Source organism: Miniopterus natalensis, chromosome 4 (genome assembly GCF_054644295.1).
Source record: "Miniopterus natalensis isolate mMinNat1 chromosome 4, mMinNat1.hap1, whole genome shotgun sequence".
Lineage (NCBI taxonomy): Eukaryota > Metazoa > Chordata > Mammalia > Chiroptera > Miniopteridae > Miniopterus > Miniopterus natalensis.
Genome location: NC_142084.1, coordinates 74556169 through 74582255, shown reverse-complemented (window position 1 = coordinate 74582255; position 26087 = coordinate 74556169). Strand labels below are relative to the sequence as shown.

General features: G+C 38.4%; 1 protein-coding gene across 1 annotated transcript in view; it reads right to left on the bottom strand.

Moving 5' to 3' along the window:
- PIWIL2 (piwi like RNA-mediated gene silencing 2) overlaps positions 1-26087 on the bottom strand; it is a 35336-nt gene that overhangs the window by 7770 nt on the left and 1479 nt on the right. Inside the window, exons 3-19 of the mRNA XM_016211740.2 lie at positions 25825-25963; positions 25032-25238; positions 24304-24414; positions 21279-21396; positions 20706-20830; positions 19798-19878; positions 19380-19493; positions 11642-11830; positions 10998-11082; positions 10224-10313; positions 8451-8591; positions 7171-7284; positions 6020-6208; positions 3803-3904; positions 2923-3039; positions 2288-2376; positions 1221-1326 (exon numbers count right to left, since the gene is read on the bottom strand). Coding sequence (XP_016067226.2) covers positions 1221-1326; positions 2288-2376; positions 2923-3039; positions 3803-3904; positions 6020-6208; positions 7171-7284; positions 8451-8591; positions 10224-10313; positions 10998-11082; positions 11642-11830; positions 19380-19493; positions 19798-19878; positions 20706-20830; positions 21279-21396; positions 24304-24414; positions 25032-25238; positions 25825-25963 — 2117 coding nt within the window. The remainder of the gene's footprint in view (positions 1-1220; positions 1327-2287; positions 2377-2922; positions 3040-3802; positions 3905-6019; positions 6209-7170; positions 7285-8450; positions 8592-10223; positions 10314-10997; positions 11083-11641; positions 11831-19379; positions 19494-19797; positions 19879-20705; positions 20831-21278; positions 21397-24303; positions 24415-25031; positions 25239-25824; positions 25964-26087) is intronic.

The window sequence follows — 26087 nt, the reverse complement described above, 5'->3', positions numbered from 1 at the left end:
CTGTGAGAAAGCCCAAATTAGCAGATGTGGAAAGACCACATGAGGAGGACCACATGGAGAAGGACTGTAGCCCACTGTGCCCTGTCCAACTTCCTGACCATGAACACCATAAATGCTCACCGCATGTCACAGGTTTTACAGTAATTTGTTATAGAGCCATCAGTAACAAAACAGTCCTCAAGTAATTTACAACTCAGAGGGAAAGATATATAGCATTCAAGTAATTAATATAGAGCAGGATGTGCTAATCACTACACAGAATATAAACTAAGGGCCTTGGGAGAGGAATATAAAGATGTAAGTCTAGCTAAGAACTGGAGCAATGGCGGGGGGGGGGGGGGGGGGGGGGGGGCTTCACAGAAGTAACTTTCAAGCATGGGCCTAAAAGGCAGACAGAACTTTGAAGAAAAGCAATCACAACAAGAAAAAGGTAGGTGTGGTAGAACTTGGTGGCAAAGTAACATATCATGGATCTCCTTAGAGACAAAAATTCAACTTACTTTCTACATAATCTTCAATCAATCCTGAAACAGTATCAAACTATTTGAAGGACACCATAGGAAATGTTACTCTAAAAAGAAACAAGATAGAGTTCTAGAGATTGACTTTAATCACATGAAACTATTAAATTTCTTGCTGGTTACTCTCCATGCAACTCTGATCCTAAGAAATTAAAGTTACTTTATCAGTGCTTCCTTTGATGTATTGGCCAAGGAAAAACCCAGTATTTTGCTTGTTCATTTTTCCAGACCCTGTATCAGCTTAATGATAGCAATTCTCCATGGTTAGCATCCCTTTGAGTTCTAGAGGTGATTTACAGGGAGGCATTTATCTTGAACCAAAATGAAAAGAGCCGGCAGTGCCTAATGACAGCCATAAAGCTGAGTAAATTCAAACTGCTTTAATTGCTGAAATTTACCCCCAGTTTCCCTGATAAGGGCATGAAGACTATTTCTACAGGCATTAGGCTGACAACCTGGGAAATAATCATTACCTACCAAACCAGAGCAAAGCATTTTGCTCTTTAAGCTGCTCTGTAGAAACAGCAGCCTGAACGTAGTCCTGTTGAGCTGCCTGCTCAGCAATGACTAACTCGTCGGTCTGTTTAAGAGACCCACCTTCAATGTGGGATCCCTTCCACTAAATCAGACTTCCTCTTAAAGTGTTCAGGTACGCAGTCCTTCAAAACCCCAAAACTTTAGAATTTACATTCTCCTCACCTCATAAAACTTTTTTAAGGAGCCCACGAGGCACAGCTTCAGGCTATCCACAATCTCTTGATGAGGCATCTGGAATACTACTCGAGAATACCATTTTGTGAGGGTGCTGGGATGGAGGCAGTAGAGAGAGAGAAGAGAAGGATGGATGCACTCACAGAGGAAGGCCCACGGTCTGAATGTCAGCACACACAGGCTTCTCTAGGCACCAACCCAACAACAAGTAGTAAATGCATTTATGTTACATGTGAAAACACAAAGTGATGTAGGGAAAAGATACACACACACACACACACACACCACATACAGAATATAAAAATATAGGCATAACTGTGGATATTTGCTACAAAACTGCTTCCAGTTGAAAAAACTGGATAATGAGAGACCCACCAACAGAGGACTAGTTAAATAAATAGTGTTGTGGCATACAATCACTCCATACAACAGTTAGAGAACTGGTTGAGATTTATTTCTATTGGTGGGAAACTGTCCAAAATATAATTTAAGTACAAAAATGAAGCTGAGGAACAGTTGTACTATGCCATTTGTATATACATATATACAGCACCTGTGTGTGTTAGTATATGCACACAAGAGAATCTGAAAGTATATATGCATTACACCTTAGGGAGTGGTTAATAGATGAACCATGAAAAACTCACTTTCTAAATTTCTGCAGATATCTGCATGAGCATGCCTTATTTTTACAATTTCTGCAGATATTTGCATGAGCATACCTTATTTTTACAATCAGAAAAAATAAACAAAAAAACCCCTTCATTTCTGGGGTGAAAAAATAAATCACTGATAAGAGACAGTTCCCATTCTGAAGGAAACAGCACTATAGCCAGGAAACAAACTTACACCTCTGCAAGTGTGGTAAATACACTGTGTAAACTAATACCACAGGAAGACAGAGGAGGAAGGCCTTGAGTATACTTTTATGTGTTAAGTAAAAGTAAGTACACTTTTACTATAATATGAAATACTCAAAAAGTATTTTCTGTATTTATAATAAGATTAGGTATCAAAATGTAGCCAAACAAAACGGCAGGATAAGGAGTGCTTACAGGTTGATGCTTGCCACGAAGCCAACCACGGAGCGCATGCCTTTGCCGGGGTCATGGTAAACATCCATCCCGATTACCATTAACTGTTTCTGTTAGAAAACAAAAAACAAATTAAAAAAACCCAAATCAATCCATCATCCCATCTTTAATTATTATCTGAACCCCAAAGCAACATATGAAAATAAGTTCTGGTAAAGGAAGAGAAAGATTGGAACCAACTCGACTATACGAAGTCAAGATCTAGATCAGGGGTCAGCAAGCTTTTTCTGTAAAGGACTAACAAGTACATAAATGGCTTTGTGAGCCACATGGTCTGTGTAGAACTATTCCGTTCTGCCATCACAGCACGAAAGAAGACATGGATAGTACGTTCCAATAAAACTATATTTAAGGACACTGGAAACTGAACTTCACATAATTTTCACGTGTCAGAAAATGTTACCCTCACTTTTTTTTCACCATTAAAAAATGCAAAAACCTTTCTTAGTTCATAGGCTATACAAAAACAGGCAATGAGCCATCTAGATTACTAAGCACTGAAAGTAGGGCTAGCTCTATGAGGAAAACAGCTAGACAGGACTCTCTGGAGAGATGAATTGAATGAAGACATAACTCAGCGTTGGAGCATTACTCACCAGAGGAATATCCACTCCCCAGAGCTCACCACCCAATTTACAGTTAATTTGAAGTAAAATTTTCTGGGCCACACTCCGAAGCTTGGTGGGTTGACCAATGGTTCGGACATTGATGACCTATAAGGAAGGGTTCAAACAAGGTATGAGGAAAGAGAGCACCAGTGACCCCTCAGGCAATGTAAGCAACTCAGAGTATATCCTACCTTTGTTTAAGAAACTCCAGCTAGTAGTTAATGCACTTTGCATTAATAATTCTAGGGTTTCTAGGCAGACACATGTGCACATACAAACCAAAATAAAAAAACAACACACACTTTTAAAAGATCTCATGCAGAGTAAAAATTTTTTTCAATTTCTATAGGAAAACAGCTTTTCCCTTTTTTAAAATCCTCACTCAAGGACATGTTTTACTGATTTTAGAGAGGGGAAGGGGGGGAGAGAGACACATCAATGGGTTGCCTCCCGTACTGGCCCCCACTGGGGATGGAACCCACAACCTAGGTATGTGCCCAGACCGGAAATTGAACTGACAACCTTTTGGTGCACGGAAGGATGCTCCAACCCATTGAGCCACACCAGCCAGGGTCGCTTTCCTCTCTCCGAGTGAAGCCTACACTCTCAGAACCCAGTTATATGAAACCACCTGGAGACTCACCCTCTGAACAAACAAAAGTACTCATTTTGGAACATGAAGGCTGCATTTATGAAGAGCATCTGCTATTCTCCAGGTTATTCTGATAAGGGGAAGGCTTTGTAGGAAGGTGTTCACATGTTACCTTCTAATCGCTACTTTTGACTTTTTGCACACACGTGTGGATCCCTCTTTTCCAAGCCTCAAGGAGGCTTTTCCCTCTGTGCCTCCAGCCCAGCTCCCACTCACCTGCGAAGGCACTGGAGCCTGCACACAACACAGCTTTTTAATGGCACCATAGAGATCGTCACGTGTGCCCATGATGATGCACACAACCATCTGTATCTTCCCCTTGAGGAGATAAAAGTATATGTAAGTCCAGCTTGGGAATTCTAACAAGGCTCCAGTTAGAGGCAGTTTGAGACACCTTTAAGGTAGAAAGGGGACTGAAACAAAGATGGTGGGCATTCTAACACAGAAAAGGGTCCTTGATCCCAAATGTTGGGCCCAGTGCTTCTTTGCATAGATACATAATATGTTACCAAAAATTATCAAGAGCTGACTACCTCATTTATTTACTAGGAGACAAGATGCCTGGATAAGGACCAGACAAATATATGCAAGGTTTACTTCTTATTTGTTGCTTTCAATTCTCTGTTATGTTTTTACCACTCTCTTTAGTAAACTAAGCACCTTATTACATTCATACCACAGAACTTTAACTGAGGATACATGGAATGCAATACCACAAGAAACAATTCGGGGCCAGTATTAAAAACAGGATCTTTCAAAGTCTGAATAAAGAAAAGTAGCACTCAGGGGAAATAAAGTTGCCAACCCTTTATAGCAGAAACAGCTATAAATGGTGAAACAATAGTATTCTTTCTAAATCAAGATTAGTGTTAGATTAAGACTTCTCACAGAACATTCCAGCAATCACATCAAAGAACTTCCAAAGTCATATAGAACACAGGCTGCACACGGGGAACCTATGGGCTAGATCTAGCAAACAGATGTGGTTTTTCAATCCCTACAATGATTTGCTACTTGTTATATTATTAACATTTAAACACAGGGAGATGCACACATATGCAAATCTAGATTTCTGGCTTCTACTGAAAACAAACAAATTAAAAATCAATTTGACAATGCTGGGCTTTTATCTAGTCATGGGGTTTACTCTTTTTAGTTCATTATAGTTCCCTCCTGGCTCACTCATCTGTGTTACTCATCTGGCTCCAGTAGACATCTGAGTTTGTGACCCTTAACAAAGAGAATAAAAAAAATGCCATAAAGATTACAGAGAAACAGCAAGACCAATAAGAGTTAAATCTGGTAAACATTATGAATGAAACTCATCCATGTTGCATGAAAGCTGTTGGCAATACACTCTCAGGAAAAGAACACGAGAAGTTGTGAAATGAGGGCGTTGATGCACTAAACTGGGTGTTTTTTTTTGAAAGCAGAGCAGACTTTATCAATGATCAGGCCCAGGGGGAGGCCATAGCAAGTATAGTAGGCATGGGAGTCAGGAGGAAATTAAAAAGAGAAAGAGAACATGAGTGTGCTGCTATTGATGAATATACTCAGAGTGGTGGATCAAAAAAAGCTATGATGCCAAGATAATCTAACTTTAGTATTGATCCCACAAGAAATGATCAAGGACTAATTACTTCCAAAAACTTTCCTCGACTTTTGTTTCCTCCTTAATCTTCTTCCAGTTTCATGTACATACAAATAAGAACTACAGGCCTGAACTACTGAGATGTGAGGACTATGACCTGCTCAGCTCCAGTGATCCTGATCGACTATCAGCACAAAGCTGATGGGCCACCTGCCAAGTTCATCACTAGAGCAATTTGAATCTAGAGCCAGACCGGGCTGGAACAGCTCAGTACTGAATCGTGCAAGATGGCACCTAGCCCAAGAAACTGCTTTCTGAGCACGACATGTTCTATATAGATAACAAACTAAAGTTAAGTCAGCTATTCTGAGTCAATTACGTGATGAACAGAACACCAGAGTGAGAGTGCCAACATAGAATGAGAGAAGCAAAATTAACTGAAGGACATAAAAGCTATTTTTTTTCTTTCTTTTTCTTTTTTAAAGAGAAAAGAAGGGAGAGGGGGAGAGAGAGAGAGAAACATCGATGTGAGAGCAAAACATGGATCAGCTGCCTCCTGCACGCCCCCTACCAGGGATTGAGCCCTCAACCCGGGCATGCATCCTGACTGGCAACCAAACCAGCAACCTTCTCGTGCATGGGATGATGCCCAGCCAACTGAGCCACACCAGCCAGGGAAAGGCTATTTTCTTAGTTCAGTATTTCATGTGCAGATGAGTAAGACACAGGTTTCTGAACAGCATCAACAGCTGACAGATAACCAAGGTTATTTAAAATCAAGTATTTAATGTATTTTAGAACAGGCATCCTACAAATCTACTCAAATTAAATGAATTTATTACCTCAGCTCTCAGCATGGACTGAATGGTTCTGACATAGGTTTCTATTCGATCATCCTTTAGTTCAACCCAGGCCGGAGGGCTCATGCGCATGCCAATAGGACCAGCCACCTTCTCTAACATGTTAACCAGTTCTTGGGCCTGGTCCATTGCTCTCTTTGGGTAAAAGAGTGCCCAGAAATGCATGGGGACCTAGGAACAACCACAAGCTATTTTTAGTACTTCTCATAACTTGAACACTCCAGACTCACACCCAGAGATGTTATTAGAAAATAACTTGCTTTTTATTCTCTCAGCGTAAGTCCTACCTTATCTACTTACTATTACTAAGAGATGTGTACGATAAGTAAACTGGGGCATGGAATACTATACAGCAATGAGAACGGAGCTCTACAACCATACCTAACAATACAGGTAAAACTTACTAATACAAGACTGAAGAAATAAAGCTGGACATACAAGAACGTTTACTGTATGATGTTGAATACAAAAACAGTTGAAACAAATCTATGCTGTGAGAAATCAGGGTAATGGCTATTCTTGGGGTGTGTAAGGGTGAGAGGTAGGTAGTAACTAGGAGCATGGATGGGTGCTTCTGGGGTGCTGGTAAAGTTGTGTTTCTTAACCCTTGGTGTGGATCATACAGGTCCATTTAACTTGTGAAAATTCATCAAGCTATACACTTGAAAATGCAGATATTTTTCATATTTCAATGAAAAGTTTTAGAAACAGATGTGTGTACTTTATGTATGGCTATAAAGGCCAGGTTAGCTGAAAACATTTAAAAATAATTACATACCATTTTGTTCTTTGGTTCTCTTGGTAGGAAACTGTTTTAATTTTGCTTGTTTCACAAATAAAAACATCTCCCAGGAACCCCCAGGAAAAAGAGGGGGGAAAAGAATGGAAGAGTGGGTGGTAGGCTGGCACCATATGCAATTTATTTTCTTTTCCTAAGTCTATGGTCAAACAAAGAGCTTACCTCTAACAACTCGTCACTTTACTCTTTGAAGGACCCTGTTTAGTAGATAATTAAGGATGGGAATTTAGTTGAAACTCTCTCTCAAAAATAAGACACTAAACCATTCCTCCTTCCTAATTTCCACCATTTCAGAAATACTAGTCTTCTCTTTAACACCTTGAAAATCACTTACAGTCAAGATGGAAAGGTCTCTGGTTATTTCCTTAATCCAGTTTACTTCCTGAGATGTGATAAATGAAGTATTTCTTAAGTTAATTCTTTCCATTGGCAGAACACGTCCTTCAATCTAAACAGAAAAGAAAGTACCTATGACATGAGCCATCTGCAAACACTGTTTAGAAAAACAATGACATTGTTCTCTCTGGACCTGGTCAGCTCCACAACATAGACTCGCCTCCGTTATAACTGCTGAGAATGGCAGAAAAATGAAACTGCTAGCACTGGGAGTCCATGTCAATAAAACCCTGCACATATGCAGGTAAAATTTTTATAGGCACTGCTCTTTAATTATTGAAGCTTCCAAAGTGGTCTCCCAAGAAAGGGATTAGAAAACATTGTCTTTTAGAAGCAGAGACTGCATGTAAAACAACCATAATTTCAAGGTGAACAGGAACATAATCTTTAAATATATTTTAAGGGAAAAATTGAAAGTAGAAAATTAAAGGTAAAGTTTCTTAATAATGCTGAACATAAACTACTATTCTACTTTACACAAAGAAAAAGCTGGAAGGAAAAGGCATAAACATAATGAAAGAAAAAATTAAAGTTAAGAATAATGAATCAGTTAGATCTAAATATCCCAAAATAGGAAGATAACTAGATTGATGATATATCAGTATGACAGACTATTTTGCAATCTTTAAAATCACTACATGTACTATAATCCCATTTCTGCAAAAAAAAAAAAAATAGCAAGGTATGATGCACCATAGAAAATTGAATGAGTCCCCACTCAGTGGTGATTATCTCTGGGGAAGTGTAATTATGGAGGATTTTTACTTTCTATGACCTCTACTGTTTGCTTTTTTTAAAAAAAGAACATATTTTATAATCAAAAAAATTTTAATGCTTTTCTTAATATTATAAAAGTCTATGTAACACAATGAATAACAATACACCTATTAGCAAGAGTGTTAAGAATCAGACTCATCTTATGCTTATGAGAGTAGTTTGGAATGGAAAACTGAAAATGAGGCCAAATTTAAGTCAATATTCCTCTACTACCTAACTGACTGAAAATTCACAGCTGAGATCCCTGGGAAATACAGAAGAAGAATCTGTAAGAGCTAGTAGGCAAATTAAATCCAGGAAATTCAAGTATTATGACTAGGACCACAAAGAAGTAAAATAATAAAGCAAGAATTCCAAAATAAAGACAAGATAGGAAGTTATCACTTAGTCTCACAAAGCTCTGAAACCGCTGGTTTCCTACCCCATCATCTTCTGGGTTACCTTATGTACATCCTTCTGCAGACAGAGTCCCCAACGTGTTAGTTCATTGCTGGCTGTCTCATTCTTTGAAATTCTCTGTATCAAACATTCCAAAGCATTATGGTGCTGTTTAGGGCTCAGGTTGATCTGCTGGGTCAAATCCTAAATAGAATTTAAATGGAGATAATTAGTTGTATTACTTTCTCCAATATGAGGTTAAATAAACCCTAATGAGTCTTAAATGTTTCCATAAGAAACCTTCATATTGAAATCTGTAGAAATTTTCAAATATCTTCAAGGACTTAAATAATCTCTCTCAGGAATGTTAATAATCATAAAAGAATTCTTATTTTTAATCTTTTTTTTCTTTTTTTTCTTCTTCTTACTTTTAATCTTAAATGTTGTTGCTCTCTCCCTCATGGCATCTGAGTCTTATCTCTTTTTCAAAGCTATGTTTGCTTTTTAAAAATATTTTCATTGCCTGGCCGGGCGTGGCTCAGTGGTTGAGAGTCGACCTAGGATCCAGGCAATCGGGGTTCAATTCCCAGTTGGGGCACATGCCCGGGTTGCGTGCTGCAATCAATGACTCTCTCATCATTGATGTTTCTATCTCTCTCTCTCCCTCTCCCTTCCTCTCTCTGAAATCAATAAAGATATATTTAAAAAATAAATAAATAAATAAGTAAATAAATAAATAAAAATATTTTCATTGATTTCAAAGAGAAGAAGGGAGAGGGAGAGAGACAGAAACATCAATGATGACAGAGAGTTATTGATCGGCTGCCTCCTGCACACCCCCTACTGGGGATCAAGCCCACAACCCGGACATGTGCCCTGACCAGGAATTGAACCAGCGACCTCCTGGTTCAAGGGTCAACACTCAAGTACTGAGCTACAACATCCTTCTGAATCACACAAGCGAGTTCTTTATTTATTCTGGGACTGATAAATTATACAGCTCTTGTTCCCTGGGAGGCAGTCAGGGTAAGGAAGTGTATGGAACTATGTAGATATTTCTGTGATCATAAAGTCATTAGGCGGCTGGGAGTTGTAAGGGAGGACCTTGACCCACATATTAAAATGACAAGTATCAGAAAGTAAACACGAAAGAAACTCTTACATGAATTTTAAGTGTCACTTCAGGCTCTTTATGATGTTACTAAAAATAGTATGTGGCATCCCAGTCAAACATGGTCCAAGGATAAGCTAGACATTGATTGGCAAAGTGAGGAAGAAGAGTATCTCAAGTGTGGAAAGCCCTAGGAGTCACAGAGTGACAGAGTGTGGAGGTGACACACTCAGCATCTGGACTCGTTTTTCTCCTAGCTATTTCCTACAGAAACTTAGCCTAAAAAACTTCCAGGTCACTCCCAGGCCCCACAAGATAAACTTCTATCCTTTTACCTCATCCTCTGACTTGCTGACTTTTTCCTACATTATCTCCTCCATCCCTTCAAATAAACTGAAGGCTTATAGCAATGTTTTTAAAAATGCAGTGCTCTCAAAGAATCTCATTTATGATCAGATGACCAGTTTACAGTCATCTATCCGCTCAGTAAGGGTGAATTATTTGTTTCCTTTTACCTTACTCTCCTCTCTACTGTTCTAACCACTTTCAAAAGGAAGCTCCAAATGGTTTTTTTAGTGTGTGGGAAGGAACATGGATCATATTTTATGGAGAGGAAAATTGAAGCTTGGAAGAATAGACTTGCCCAGGTAAAGATGCAAGCCTAGCACGGTTCTAGCTCAATTTGCTCTTGAAAAAGTCTCCCACTCAAAGCAGGCATTTCTTACCTTCATGGCCCTGAAGTCCTTCTTCATCTTCTCAGGGATCCCAGTCATGAAGGAAAGCTCAGGCAGCAGCAGGATTTCACCTTTTAGAAGCTTTGAATAAAGAACCAAGAGGGAAAAATAAGGCAGAAAAAGAGGATCCTGTTCCCCTGCCCTATACAGGACATGCCATGCCATGCCCAGTGCTGGCCCTGCAGGGCTATCACTGGCAAAGTAAGGAATATAAAACCCCAAAGGGCAGTGAAACACTACAAGTACTTTACCCTTTTACCTTCAGTCACAATACTCACAGCTGTTGTAGTAGGTAAAGAGAAAAATATTGAAACTGTAAAGGAGAGGAAGAACTAGAAAAAAAATTGTCCCTCTTGAACCTCCAGACAAGCCAAGACAATACATCCTATCAAGCTGGTACCTCCACCTTATCTTCGCCTGTCAATCTTCACCATTCACACTTAAGACAGAAGAGTCAGGTGTCAAGACACTGCTCTGGCCACAGCCCTCTTAAAATGTCTAAAACTTCCCTAATGAATCCAGGGTTTTAATCATCTTTAGCAGCAAATTCTCCTGATTCCTTCATCTAACTTGCTCATGTGAATATTTAGCTCTTCATTATGGAGATCTCAAAAGCAAATCCTATGGAGGTGGCACCTCTGGCGAGAAGACACACACAAAACTCTGCAACAGCTTTCTGCAACCACACTATAATCATGTTCACTACTCCTCGGCTCCCAGGGCAGTGAAGAAGGCTAAGAGTGGCTGATGAACACCCCCACTCACCATCCCTTGGTTATTCTGTCTCTCACTGGGCCTGTGGATCAGCAGTGGCTGGTCCTCTTCCTTAATTGTGATCCCATAGTTTTTGCTACAGTAGGATAGAGGCAGGAAAAAATTTCAGAAGCAGCATCACTACTCTTATAGCAACATAGTCTGATTCTCTTAACCAGCACTGAGGTACAAATCTGCATAAGACCCTTGTAAAGGGTCCACTGGAAACTCATCATAGCATATTTGCAAAAAGCAGGTTCAAATTACTGTTACAATTAAATAGAGACAAAACAGGCTAATGGTCAAGGAAAGAATTTGTTTAGAACTACATCAGGCTAACGGACTTAGGCAGCTAGAAAGGCAAAATGGTAGTTGAATGATTAATGACTTTCATTTAATCTCTCCAACCAGACTTCTAACCAAACCAGCAAAGGAAATACAATTCAAAGGCCTGAGATTAATTTATGAAGTAACTTCCAAAAGTACTAAAAGGAATGAAACTGTAAGGGGTGGCATAGTCAGGTCGAATCTCACAAAGGAGTTAACTACCAAGCCAATTATTTTAAAAGTGTCCTGTTGTATGCCACTAAGGAACTCAATATCCTGTACCGAATGGCAGACTATGCTCACCCCCTGCCAAGCCCAGTCTCTTCTACCTGTAGTATTCCAAGAACGTGATCTCCTTCCCATCAGACATCGTGAAGCTATCTTTTGGAGTCTTATTCCAATCTACATCATCAATACGATAGGTACGGTTGTTGTATCGGGTTATGACAATATTGCCAACCAGAAGCTTAGTACACTCATCCTGGAAGTTTTCTTTGTTCTGCTGATACATGGCATGCCTTTGGAAACAGACAAAAGACATTTGGATCACATTTGTATACACAGAGCAATATGAAAGGGATTGGTGAGGCAAATAAGGACTTTAGTGGTACACTCACAACTACATAGCACCAAAAGGCTCCAATTATCTCTTTTAAATAGAGAGTTTTTTTCTCTCTCTCCTTTGGATTGGATACCCTCTGCTGACTTATCTTTATGTTCGTGATTATTTACTTTTGCCATTTTCAAATGTGCTGGTGAGCTCATCTTACCAGTTTTTCATTTTGGTTATTTTACTTTCAAATTCTACAATTTCTACATATTTTGTTTTGCTTTGCTTTTTAGTTTCTATTACTTTACTGAGATTCCATATTTGTTGACTCATCATCACATTTTCCTTTAGTTATTTGAACTTATTTATAATTGCTGCTTTGAATTCTTTGTGTGTGAAGTCCAGTATCTGAGCGCTTCAAGGTAAGTTTCTACTGACTTTTTGCATGATTATTGGTCACACTTTCCCATTTCTTTGTATATCTAATAGTTTGTAATTGAAAACTAAACATTTCAGATAATACATTGTAGCAAGTCTAGATTTTGTTTTTCTGTTGGTGGGGATGTAAAATGGTATAGCCACTTTGGAAAACAGGTAGTTGAAGCTACAATATGATCCAGCAATTCCACTTGTAGGTACCTACACAAGAGAAATAAAACATATGTCCACAGAAAAACTTGTACATAAATGTTCACAGCAGCATTATTTGTAATGGCACAAAGGTGAAAACACCACCAATGATCAATTAATAAATAGGTAAAACAAAGTAAGATATAACCACTCAATGGGATATTATCCAGTCATTAAAAAGGAATGAAGTACTTACTGATACATGCTACAATGTGGATGAACCTTGAAAACATGCCAAGTGAAAGATTATTATACTTACATTATACAATTACATTTATATTAAATGTTCCAAAAAGGCCAACATATAGATATAGAAAGCGTATTAGTTATTACCTAGGTCTGGGGAAGGATGAAGAAATTGGGAAGTGATGGCTAAGGGATGCAGAAGTTCTTTTTGAGGTCATGAAAATGTTCTAAAATTGATCGTAGTGATGAATGTACAGCTCTGTAAGTATACTGAACCACACTTAAGATGAGTGACTTATACAGCATGTGAATTATATCTAAATAAAGCTGAAAGTTAAAAAGGAGAATCGCACATATTTATTATCTTACAGTTTCTGAGGGTCAGGAATTCAGGTGTGGCTTAGTTGGGTGCCTCTGGCCCAGGGTCTTTCATAAGGCTGCAAGCAAGTTGTCTGCCAGGGCTGCAGACATCTCAAGGCTCAATTGAAGAGTAATCTGGTTCTAAGCTCACTCAGTGAGCTGCTCCAGAACATAGCAGCTGGCTTCCCCCAGGGTGAGTGACCCAAGAGACAGTAATAGAGAACACTTAAGACAGAAGCCATAATCTTTTTATAATCGCACCTAAGAAGTGACATTCACTAACACCAAAAGAAAAGGCAATAAAAGCAAAAATAAACAAGTGGGATTACATCAAACTAAAAAGCTTCTGCACAGCAGAGGAAACAGCCAACAAAATAAAAAGGCACCCTACTGAATGGGAGTAAATATTTGCAAATCATATAGCTGATAAGGGGTTTATATCCAAAATATATAAAGAACTCATACAACTCAACAGCAAAAATACAAACAATCCAACTGAAAAATGGGCAAAGCATCTGAATGGACATTTTCCCAAAGACGAAATACAGATGGCCCACAGGTATATAAAGAGGTGTTCAACATCCTTAGTCATCAGGGAAATGCAAATCAAAACCACAGTGAGATATCACTGACACCTCTTAAAATGGCTACTATCAAAATGACAAAAAATAAGTCTTATCAAGTATGTGGAGAAAAGGGAACCCTTGTGCACAGTTGGTGGGAATGTAAACTGGTGTAGCCACTATGGAAAACAATATAGAAGTTCCTCAAAAAATTAAAAACAGAACTATCATATGATCCAGCAATTCTACTTCTTGGCATTTATCTGAAGAAAATGAAAATAGTAACTCAAAAAGACATAAGATATATGCAACTCTATGTCACTGCAGCATATTTATAACAGCCAAGACATGGAATCAACCTAAGTGTTCTTTGACAGATAAATGGATAAAGATGATGTGATACACACACGCATATATATAATATTTATAGATAAAATATTTTTCAGCTATAAAAAAAGGAATCCTGCCATCTGTGACAATATAGATGAACCTTGAGGACATTATGCTAAATGAAATAAATCAGACAGAGAAAGGTAAATACTACATAATCTCACTTATATGTAGAATTTGCAAAAAGAAAAAAACAGCACTTATAGATACAGAGAACACATTGCTGGTTGCCAGAGGCAGGCAAAATGGGTGAAAATGATCAGAAGGTACAAACTTCCAGTTATAAATAAGTCCTGGGGATATAATGTACAGCATGGTGACTATAATTAATAATACTGTATAGTATATTTTAATGTTGCAAAAAGAGTAGGTATTACAAGTTCTAACAAAAACTTTTTTTATGACAAGAAAAAACCATGTGTGGTGAAGTTAACCATACTTATTGTACTGATCATTTTCCATATATACACACACACACACACACACACACGTGTGTATATGTACATATATATGTATGTATATATATATGTATATGAAATCATTACTTTGTATATCTCAAACTAATATATGTTGATAATATCTCAATTTTCTTTATTAAAAAAAGTGACATTCCATCACTTCTGCCATATTTTATTCATTAGAAACAAGTCACTATAGGTTCAGCCCATACTCAAGAGGAGAGGATTACAGAAGGGCCAAGCAGTATAAATACTGGGAAACCACATCTAGACACACTATAGTAAAATTTCTGAAAACTGAACAAGACACAAAAAAAGGACATAATACTTAAAAAAAACCACCCACTAGCCCAGCTGGCCATGGCTCAGCTGTTGAGCATCAACATATATATGATCCAGGAGATTGTAGTTTGATTCCCAGTCAGGGCACATGCCCGGGTTTTGGGCTCGATCCCCAGTAGGGGGCGTGCAGGAGGCAGCCAATCAGTGACTCTCTCATCATTGATGTCTCTCTCTCTCCTCCTCTCTCTGAAATCAATATATATTAGAAAACAAACAAACAAACCCAGTAATACTGGTAGTTGATTTGTCAATAGAAATACTGTATGCCAGAAGATAATGGGATATTTTCAAGTGCTTAAAGAAAATAACTGCCAAACCCAGAATTCTCAGTTTAAGGCAAGATATAAAACACATTTTATTTTTTTTTTTATTTTGTTCTCTTAAAAATATACCTTTATTGATTTCAGAGAGAGGAAAGGAGAGGGAGAGAGAGATAGAAACATCAATGATGAGACAGTCATTGATCGGCTGCCTCCTGCACGCCCCCGCCTGGGGATCGAGCCCGCAACCTGGGCATCTGCCCTGACCAGGAATCAAACCCCGATCGCCTGGATCCTAGGTCAACGCTCAACCGCTGAGCCACGCCGGTCGGGCTCACATTTTTATTTTTAAATAAACAAAAACTGAGAGAATATGTCACCAGCAGATTCCACACTAAAGGAAACACTACAGGGGGTTCTTCAGGCAAAGGAAAAGTAATCAGATTCCTAAGAGATGTGGAAGAAATGAAAAATATATAAAATTTCAGAAGACTGGAGTAAAGAGACACTCCCAAAGCTTCCAAGAGGATGTGGGGGAAGGAATGTATGAAGATTCTGGCATCAGAAATCAGAATGGCTTTATATCCCTTTCAGCAGCAAATTAGCAAGCAAAACAACAATGGAGCAAAATTGCAATGGCATTTTTGGGGAACTCAACAAAAAGATTCTAAAATTAATCTGGAAAATAAATGTGAAAATAGTTACAGAAAAGATAAAGGAAGATAATAAAAATATGAGTAGGGAGGAAGAACCTGTATTACCAGTACTAAAATACATTACTAACCCATACTAATAATTTTTTGAAAGTGAATACCTATACAACATTTAACAGATAAAGTTGGGGGGAAAATATGGAAAAAAAGAAGGGATGAGACAATGTCAAAAGCAAGTTTTGGGCTTGCTCAAAAAGTAAAATAAGCTTAAAAAGACAGAATAATGCTGTAGAAGATGGTTGTTAACTCATCTACAGGATGAAGTAGAAAAATCCAGACATAAGGTGCATTCAACTAGAGCATTACAATGAGAATAACCAAAGAGTTAGATTTAAATAAGGAAACAGTTTCACTGTGAAATATGTAAATGTAAATAAAGATTATTTTTTTAAAAAGGGCAATGGAAAAATGCTTTAAAATTCTGAGGGAAAATTATCTCCAACCTAGAATTTTATGCCCAAGCAAACTAAGGTAAAATAAAGACATTTCAAACATGTAAGATCTCTTAAACATCTGCAAATCTACCCTTCCCCAGAAAAACAGTGGAAGCTACACTCTACACAAGACGAGAGAGTAAACCAAGAAAATAGCCATGGATCCAAACTACAGATTTGGTGTACGAGGGGAAAGGACTCACTACAATAAAGAGGAGCCCTGCCCTGGTCAGGTGCTCAGCTGGTGGGAGCATCGTCCCATACTCCAAAAGGTGGGGTTCGATTACCAGTCAGGGCACATACCTAGATTACGGGTTCGATCCCTGGTGGGGTGTGTACAAGAGGCAACCTATTGATGTTTCTCTCTCACATCAATGTCTCTTTCTTTTCTCTCTCCCTCCTTCCTCTCTCTCTAAAATTAATAAAACATATCCTCAGGTGAGGATAAAAATAAAATAAAATATGAGGAACCCCAAGAGAATGGTTGTCCAACCAGCCTGGAGAGCAACCAGTCCAAATTAAAGCCAATCAGGTTTTAACAGAGATTCAGAGATTTCAAAGACAATACTGAATTTTGTAGGGATGGGTCATTAAATGCATTAATAACAACATACAAAACTTAACCTTATTTGGCAAGCCTTAGCTCCTCACTATCCTCTGAACCATTCCTGGGTCATTCATGATAAAGATAAAAGCTGCTGCAGGCCTAAGGACTGGACGTTTCTGACGTCCAGGAAAATAATCACTCCTTTGTGGTTTCCAGTGGTTTATAAGAACATAAAGGGCACAGGGGAAGAGAGGTGGCAGAACCCCAAGTCTGTAACAGTTGCAAGGGCACAAGGGAGGCCTAGGACACCAGAGCTCCACACCAGACAGTGTGGTCAGCACTCTGTGCCCAAGTGCTTGGGCTCTGGAGCTGGAGTAAGGACCAGGATCACAAACACCCTGGAGTTCGTGTGTGTGACATAATGGGTTGGTACCTGACACAGGACTTCTTACTATCTTGGAGAATGGGTGCTCAAAGCTGTATCTAATTTTATTTAGACAATCCAAGAAATATAATTTGGGGTGGGGGAGTGAAGGAAGATAAAATTGACAAGATACATAGCATTGGAATATAGAGTGAGGAAAATTTGGAAGTTGAATTAGTGGTAAGCATACATATACTTATGTACTTAGAAAATGAAAAAACAATTTTCATATCCAAGATAAACAATTATGCAGAAAACAAAAATAATCATAGTATATACTACATAGCTCACCTATGAATAGTTTTTGCGTAGTCACAATATGACTAAAAGTTTTACAGAAGTAAAACTTAAGTTAAAAAGTATAACCAATTTCAATAAATGGAAACACATGCCACATATGTGAATAGGAAGACTCACTGAACATTCTCCCTAGTCAGTGCCAATCAAAATGCCAACTGACTTTTAACCACTGGATCAAAATGAAGTTTTCAGAAATAATTCCAAGTACTTCAAAAAATGATAAAGGTAGTGATTTAAATCTAAAGAAAAATATTTTTCAATAAATTGTCTAATAATACCAAGACAATAATGATGATCCCAAATCGCACCAAGATAAATTCCAGAAGGTTAACATCGGAAAACATTAAAACATAAAATAAGTAGACCTTTCTAAGCAGGAAAGTGAAGGCAGAAAACATAAAGACAGACATAGTGATTTTAAAGACTTCTATTTTTATTTAGTATTCTTGAACATCTACTACATGCTAGGAATAAACTAGGGTTGGGTGTACCATGTGAGAGAAAGAGATGCAGGCCCTGTCGATCAAGCAGAGATAGAATGAAGCATTATAAATTCACCCAAAAATGTTTGAGCCATCCTCAACCTCCCTCTCACACCCCACATCATCAGGAAATTGCCTGAGCGCTACTTTCAAAATATATCCAGAAGCCAACCGCTTCTCAGCACCTCCACTGCTGCTTCCCTCATTCCCCCACTGGATTACAACAGCCTCCTGGTTGGTCTCCCCACTTCTTCCCCATCCTACTAGTTTATTCCCCTTATGCTCAAGTCACAGCATGTCACTGCCTGGCTACAAGGCCTGCATTTCAGTCCGGATAAAAGCTACAACCCTTACGCTAGCCTTTCAGAGCCCTCTGTCCTCTCCCCCATCTGCTCCATCCTCCCACTACTTTGACCTCGCTCGCTCCGGTTAGGCCACCTTGGCTTCCCTTCCTCTTCTGGAGTGAGCCAGGCATTCTTCTGTTTTAAGGCCTTTACCCCAGCTGTCCCTCTGGCAAATTCCCTTCACCCAAATATTCACCTGGCTAACTCTCTCACCTCCTGCAAGAGTTGGCTCAAATGAGCTTCCGTGACCACTCTAAAAATTACAGCTCTCCATCCCTCCCCAGCCAGCCTCTAGTACTGTTCACCTCTCCCACCCTGTGTCATATCTGTTCTTTCTTCCATAGCTCCCATCACTTCTAGTGTACTACACAATTTACTTATGTTTATTACTTATCTGATATAATAATATATAATAAATATAATTAATATAATATAAAATATAATATAATAAGTTATTTATGTAAGCTCCATGAGGAAAGGGATCGTTCTTTGTTTTGTTAACTGGTATGTCCCAAGACTCTGGTACACGACTGAAGTTGAGTAAAGGAATGAACAAATTTACCGGATAAGCAAAGATTATAAACCTAGTAACACCCAGTAGTTGTACATAGCTGGTGGGAAAATAAACTGAATAAATAAACTTCTAGAGAGTCAATATATACTTAAATATCTTGTTATATTAAATATTTATTTAAAATCTTTAAAATGTTTAGCATTTCCATTAAATAATTCCATTTCTAAGTACACAGCCTAAAAAATGAATCACAGATGCACTTCATGTAGCCATTACAAATTATACACATCGATACTTACTACAGTAAATATTTGATATAGTAACACATTTAAACAAAAACGTAGGGTGTTTCTGTTTAAACCAAGTCTTCTTAACCAGAGACTTAAACACAATTCCCCCTCTATCTTGGCAGGACGTATGGAAATGGAGCACTTCCATTCAGCATTCTTCATCTGTTCTACAATTTAAAAGTCAAACAGAACATTTGCTATTATGTATTTATTACCAGCTATTACTGAACTTTTCAGAAAACTGTTAGCATGTTAAAGATAGATCCCACCATTCACTCACATGACATCCAGCACAGAATCATTGCGAATGACCTTATGGGAGACATCAGCTAGCAGGAAGAGACCACCATCTGTCCTCCGGATGCTAGCTGCATAGCCTGGCCAGATCTGCAATCTGAAGAGAAAGGCGGGCTTTACCTTACGGTTTTAAAATAAGCACAGACACTTCCATGCCCCCGTCTGAAATTTGGCGCAGATACTGTCCTTCCCCAGCAACGAAAAAGCACCAGGAAACAAATTCAATTAAATCAACATCATTGTAAACTTATTAAAATACTAAACTATGGAAGAGATTTAACTGATAAATTGTATTCACTATCATAACATACTGATGAGATTTTTGTCCTAAATATGGTGATTTCAATGCAAAATTTCTTTCCAGAATATTTACAAGTGAGGAAGAGGAAACCACCACCAACCTGTGTTGCTGCAGTACCATAGCACTCGTCGGGTCATAGAAGTTTCTCCCCACAAGCTTCATATCTAAAAGTTTCATTACCCTGAAAAGAAGAGCAAGAATGGGTTTTCTAGTAGAAGAATCCAAGAAATTAAGCCCAATTACTTTTAGCTACATTTCCTTTGGCAGCCTAAAGGGTCAGAAACGTTGGTGCCCTTTGCACAACATAGCTTTTATCATGAAAACACTCTTGACAAAAGAACGAGAAAAATTACCATGGCATTTATCTTGGGGTGTATGTAACTGACTACAGCTTTTCCTATTTACCAGGTAACCAAAAACTGAGTTGATTTCCCAGGTTCAATTTATATTACTTTCATTATTAACTAAAAAGTGTGCAAGAGACTCAGTTTCTAAATTTGTGAATATCAGTCTAGCAAAGAAAGTTATGTTTGTTCCTGGCAGTTCAGCTTACTAGAGAGAAATTATATTCTGTTTCATTAAAAAAGAGGTGGTTAGGGAATAACATTATTAGTCTAAAAGAAAGTTTAAAAATTATGAGCTATCTGTATCCCAAAATTCAATGAAATGGGGAAAAAATTGTTCCAGCAAAAATTTTTACCCACAATCTCTCCAAGTAGCCCCATCACTAATACCATTAAATATGCACTTTAAACACCTGTTTTTAAAGTTCCTGAACTCATCCCTTATCCAACTAACTCAAACCTACTTTCACATACCCAAATCTGGTAAATCACTTAAAATAACTTCTGAGTAACTTAGCCTCAGTATCATCCATTTATTTGTTAAATGTTCCCAAACTCATCTATACACCCACTGTAGTGTAGCACCATCTAAGCTTCTTGAAGAGTATCATTCCAAATACAAGACTTGAGGGTAAGGAAAATAAGACATCCGCTGTTTTCTCACCGACGGAAAACAACATTGTAGAAGGGGATGCACAAGTCAGAACAGGGCTCCAGGGTCTTGGTCAACTGAATCTTAATGCTGATCTCGGCACCATCAGTCTTCCTTTGACTTTTTAACTCAAGAACCTAACAAATAAATATATGCAAGTAAAAAGAAATGACAAAATTACCAAGCCCTAACCTAATCCAACTGTGTCCCAGAAAACACTCAAATATCTTAAATATGTTTTCTATTTTCCAATCTCACTTTGCTGCCCACTGGAGAAAATCACAGCGTGACTACCAGAATTTAAGACTGGATTTGGTGAGAGAAACCCAATGGAGAACTAGCAAAAGATCCCTTTGAATTTGAAATCTTAAACCATCCTTTGCCACTGAAGTCAAAGGCTTCCTCCAACTACTCCTCTCATGGAAGAAGAGACTCCTTGAAGAATACAAATGTAAAAGTTTCTCACTTTGTCATTTCTTTGTTATGGAGAAGTCTAACTTCTCCCTAAGAATAGGAAAGGGCAACTCAAATGTTCAGGAAGTTTATGACTTCCTACCACTCAAAGCACCACTCTTAAAGTCTCACTTGTTGAAGCTTAACAGGCAGATAGAGAATAGATCCATCAAAAGCAGTGACATTTCCGGTGACAGCTTGATGGTCCTTCAACATACCAAACTTCATGCTTTTGCATTCCACATTGGGGCTAGAAAATAATAAAGAGGATTTTATTTCAATTTGACTCAAATAGCTGTTCAATAGGTTTGTTAAAGAAGTAGTCTCTTGTAACTACTGCTCCATCTAGTGGTCATATTAAGAATTCAAATACTGCTAGGCTGGCATGCTCAGCAGTTGAGCGAAGACCTGTGATCCAGGAGATCTCAGTTCGATTCCCAGCCTGGGTTTTAGGTTCAATCCCCAGTTGAGGACATGCAGGAGGCAGCCGTTCAATGACTGTTTCATCATTGATGTTTCTATCTCTCTCTCCTTCTCCCTTCCTACCTCTGAAATCACTAAAGATATATTTAAAAAAAAAAATCTAAAAAATAACAAGACAAGCCTTAAAAAAAAAAATTCAAATACTTTATCTAAAACAGAACTTTGACCCAAGGATACTTGCTCACAAAAAATAAAAACACATAATTCCATCCCGAAAATACAAGTGCTTTAGTATGTTAGTATATATTCTTCCAGAGTTTAGACCACAGAGTCAGAAAAGTTTTTCTATAAAGAGCCAGGTAGTGAATATTTTAGGCTTTACCAGCCATATGGCTCTGCTGCAAATACTCAACTCTGCCAACATAGCACAAAAGCACCACAGACAATATGTAAACCAGTAAGTATAGCTACGTTCCAGTAAAACTTTATTATGGGATTTTACTCTAACCTTTTTTCACTCGTGAAAATTTCAATTTTTTACTGATTAATTACCACGAATCTTACAGTTATGAAAAACTCTAGTAGCTCCTTTATACTATGACTGCCCCATTACATCACAATAATACAAAACCTTGTTCTACAATGAAAAGTTTAAACAAATCCAAGGCTTACAAGGGTCAAGCACGTTCAAGTACATGAATAAAGATTAAAAAAACCCACAAGTGGTAATCCACAATATTGTTGATCCCAAAACCAAACATTCACGTTTACATTTTAAAATGCTTCGTAAAAATTTCATATACATGCATTTATATGAACACAATATTTAAAGATGTCTTTCTACGCCCAGCCAGCATGGCTCAGTGGTTGAGCATCAATCTATGATCCAAGAGATTGCAGTTCGATTCCCGGTCAAGACACATGCCAGGGTTTCGGTCTCGATCCCCAGTAAGGGGCATGCAGGAGGCAGCTGATCAATGACTCTCATCCTTGATGTTTCTCTCTCTCTCTCTCTCTTCCTTCCTCTCTCTGAAATCAATAAAGATATATAAAAAATAAAAAATAAAGATGCCTTTCTAGACTCCCTTCCTGTTGTTCAAGGAAGCTACAATATGACCAGTCCACTGTAACAAGTCCTCTCAGTATTCCCTGTGGCCTGGCATCCTCTTCACACTGTAGCTTCAAAGATCCAGATCTATGATCTCTGAATTTAAAGAATCCACGTCTTCTCCTGGTCAACGCAGAGACCTGTGAAGATGCTTACACTCTTTTCTGTTTCACTAACATCTGTCAATCCATTTCCAGATAAAGGGTTCTTCCCTCTTGTTAATGCTCAGCTCCTTCCCTTACATTCCAGAAGAGGCCCATTCCCATTCCCTTCCACTCTCCAAGGTTCAGTTTCATCCCTTTCCAGATACTTCTCTTCAGCTGTCACATGTGCTCAGCTCCACTTTCTTACCTCACAGAAACCTTTAAAGCAATCCTGCTACCCTCTTTAATCATCATTCCAGTTCTCATTCCTCTTAGCACTTTTTAAATAATAGCCAATTCACTGGCTATTCCTATGCTCTGTTTTTTTAGTCTAGCTTTTTCTTTGTAACGTTAACAAAGTACTAGAAAATCACCCAGGGTGCTCTTAGAAGCCAATTCAATAACTTTTTTTCCTGTGGTCAAAGTCAACCACCTCCTCTCCGTTAAAATGGGCCCTTTCTTGGTCTTTATAACCTGTCTTCTGGGTATTTTTCCCTAACTTCCTTTCTTCTCTTTCACTCCACTTCTTCCTCTTGTACCAATTAGTAGTTATCCTTCAAAAATCAAGTCTTCCATCTTCCTAGTTTCTCCATAGATATTCCAAAACACTCATCGCAGCTAATAATCTCCAGCTAATGACTCTCCTGAAATTTTAGGAGAGAACACAAACTAATATGAATTCTTAATTTTAAAAAAGTACGATCAGCCCTAGCCAGTTTGGCTCAGTGGTTGCACAGCATCAGCCGGTGGACTAACGGGTTGAAGGTTCAGTTCCGATCCAGGGCATGCACCTCAGTTGCAGGCTTGATCCCAAGCCCCAGTCAGGGCTTGTGCGAGAGGCAACCAATCGGTGTGCCTCACATCGATGTTTCTCTCTCTCTCTGTCTCTCCTCCTCCCTTCCTCTCTATAAAATCAATGGAAAAAATATCCTTGGGGGAGTTTAACAAAGAAAATGAAAAAGTATAATCAGTCCTAAAGTTACTGATATAACATTCAAGTTATATTCTCTGATTTTCTCACCCTCAAATTTAACCCTAGATTGTCACCGGAGAACCATCAAATATTGATATGAGACTCATATAGGGAGGATCCAGGTTTTATGGAATGTGCGTCTTATACCATTGGGGAAGAGGGACTCTGTTTAAGATGAGGAACACAAAATTACAGATACAAAATAAGTTAAAAAGTCATGGAAGGGGGTTTATGTAAGTACTAGGCCCTGAACTTAAGCTTCGTTTACTTCACAGTAAATCACCTCTAATCTCATGCATAAAACTGCACCTATTAGGTTAAAATCAGAATTGGTAATATAAATAAATAAAATGTTAACCTTAAACTTACTATGAGGATCTACATACATGCATTACTGTTGGGGTGGGGGAGTTCACCAGAAATTATGCAAAAAAATATCCAGCTATTCCAAGGGAATGATTTCATTACTTCTAAGAAGTGAACAATACAGAGAAAAAAAGCTGTGAATACCTGAAAGTCACATGATATTGATAAACTGCTTCATTATGACACTGTATTTTGATAAGGTTCAGTCCCAAAGGTTGAGGTATTCCTTTTGATCCTTGCTTCACAAAAAACTCTCTGGAAAATAAAAAACAAAAGCACCCAAACATACCAAAAATAAAAAAACCAAACAACCCACACCACACATATATGAAAATAAGATAGGGGAAAGTAGTATTTTACACTTTGCTTACAGATACACAAAGCAAGAATTGAGACATACAAAAGCAAGCTTTGAAGACTAGTAGATAAATAAATAGTAATCTCTGATTAAGGAAGCAAGGTCATCCTATTTGTCATAGTAATATCACTGGGATAAGTTAGGCCAGCTAACTAAGAACACAAGAATGAATTCTATTTAAAAAAATGAATTGCTGTAGTATTTTTCCTAAATGATTTCCTTATCTTCAACATGACAAAGAACTGTCTATGTCTGAATTGGGAAGGAAAGGGAAAGCCATGAGTCCACTCTCCAGTACACACTATCTCTATATCATTAATCCTATTTCACTTCATCAGGAATTGTCCCAACTCTTTGTGATTCTCCCCAAGAGCAAAAAAACCAAAATGAACAACCGTGAAATACCTACCACCCATGGAGAACTTCAGACACAACAGAAACAATGTTTATAATACTATGAGAAGGCTCCCTCTCACATCACTACCAAGCAGAGAAGGCTGAGCTCCTGACTTACTTTTCCTTGTGTTCTGCAGTCCCCAGTGAAAGGCGATCCAGAGAGTGTAGTGAGGATGGGGGAAGAGGTGGCGGTGATGGCTGCTGGGCAGGACCCCGAGAAGGCATGCTGATAGCACCGGGAGCCTTGTATATACCTCTGCCTACACCACCAGTTGCTCTTCCTAATGGTAATATAGGTACATCCAAATTCCCTCTTCCAAGCATTCTGAAATGTTGAAAAGAGGTAAATCAGGACTTTTCTTTTTTCTTTTTAAATTTATTATTCAAAGTATTACAGATGTCCCTTTTCCCCATTGACCCCCATCCCACCCCAGGCCTTTCTTAATCATAATTCTATCTCTACCCTGTCTAAATGATTCCCCCAAGTCTATGTTCTCTTGCTCTCTTCCTGGAGGAGTCAGCAAGAGAAACATAAGCCTTGGGGTTCTCTCAAAGTCCAATACGCCAATATGACTCACTCACCAACTGCTACTAATATTGACTCTCTAGGCCAACTTTCATGGCAGAATTGAGGTGGGAGTTTGACTCCCTTAGATTAAAGAACCACTACAATCAGGTTAACTTCTTATGAGGGCAAATGAAGCTGTGAACTGCCCAGTGGAGAACTACTTTTTCACCCTTTTCCAATAACTAATTGGATCAGTAGCTGCTCACTACTTTTGGAAAGTATCCATTATTTAATATAAAACCATTCATTGTGAGATACTATAACCTTTTTAGAGTTGCCCTTTGGACTTATAAAGACACTTCATCTCAATTTGACAGCTCCCTAAGAAGGGAGCTTTACTCACCTATTCCAACCAACTGAAGCCTCTGCCATCTTGCTATCACCAGCTGCCAACACTGACGGATCCAGAAAAGTGGGATGGGATTCTTCTTTTCCCTTGTGTACCATACTGATAGACAAGCCTCGACCTAAAATGCCTCTACCTGAATGGAAGGATCAAACCCCAGCTATAACTGAGAGTTGAACATGTTGTAAAGTATAGTTATTTTTCTGAATATCAATTGTATGAATTTTAGAATAAAGCAATTAGCCTGGCCAGCGTGGCTC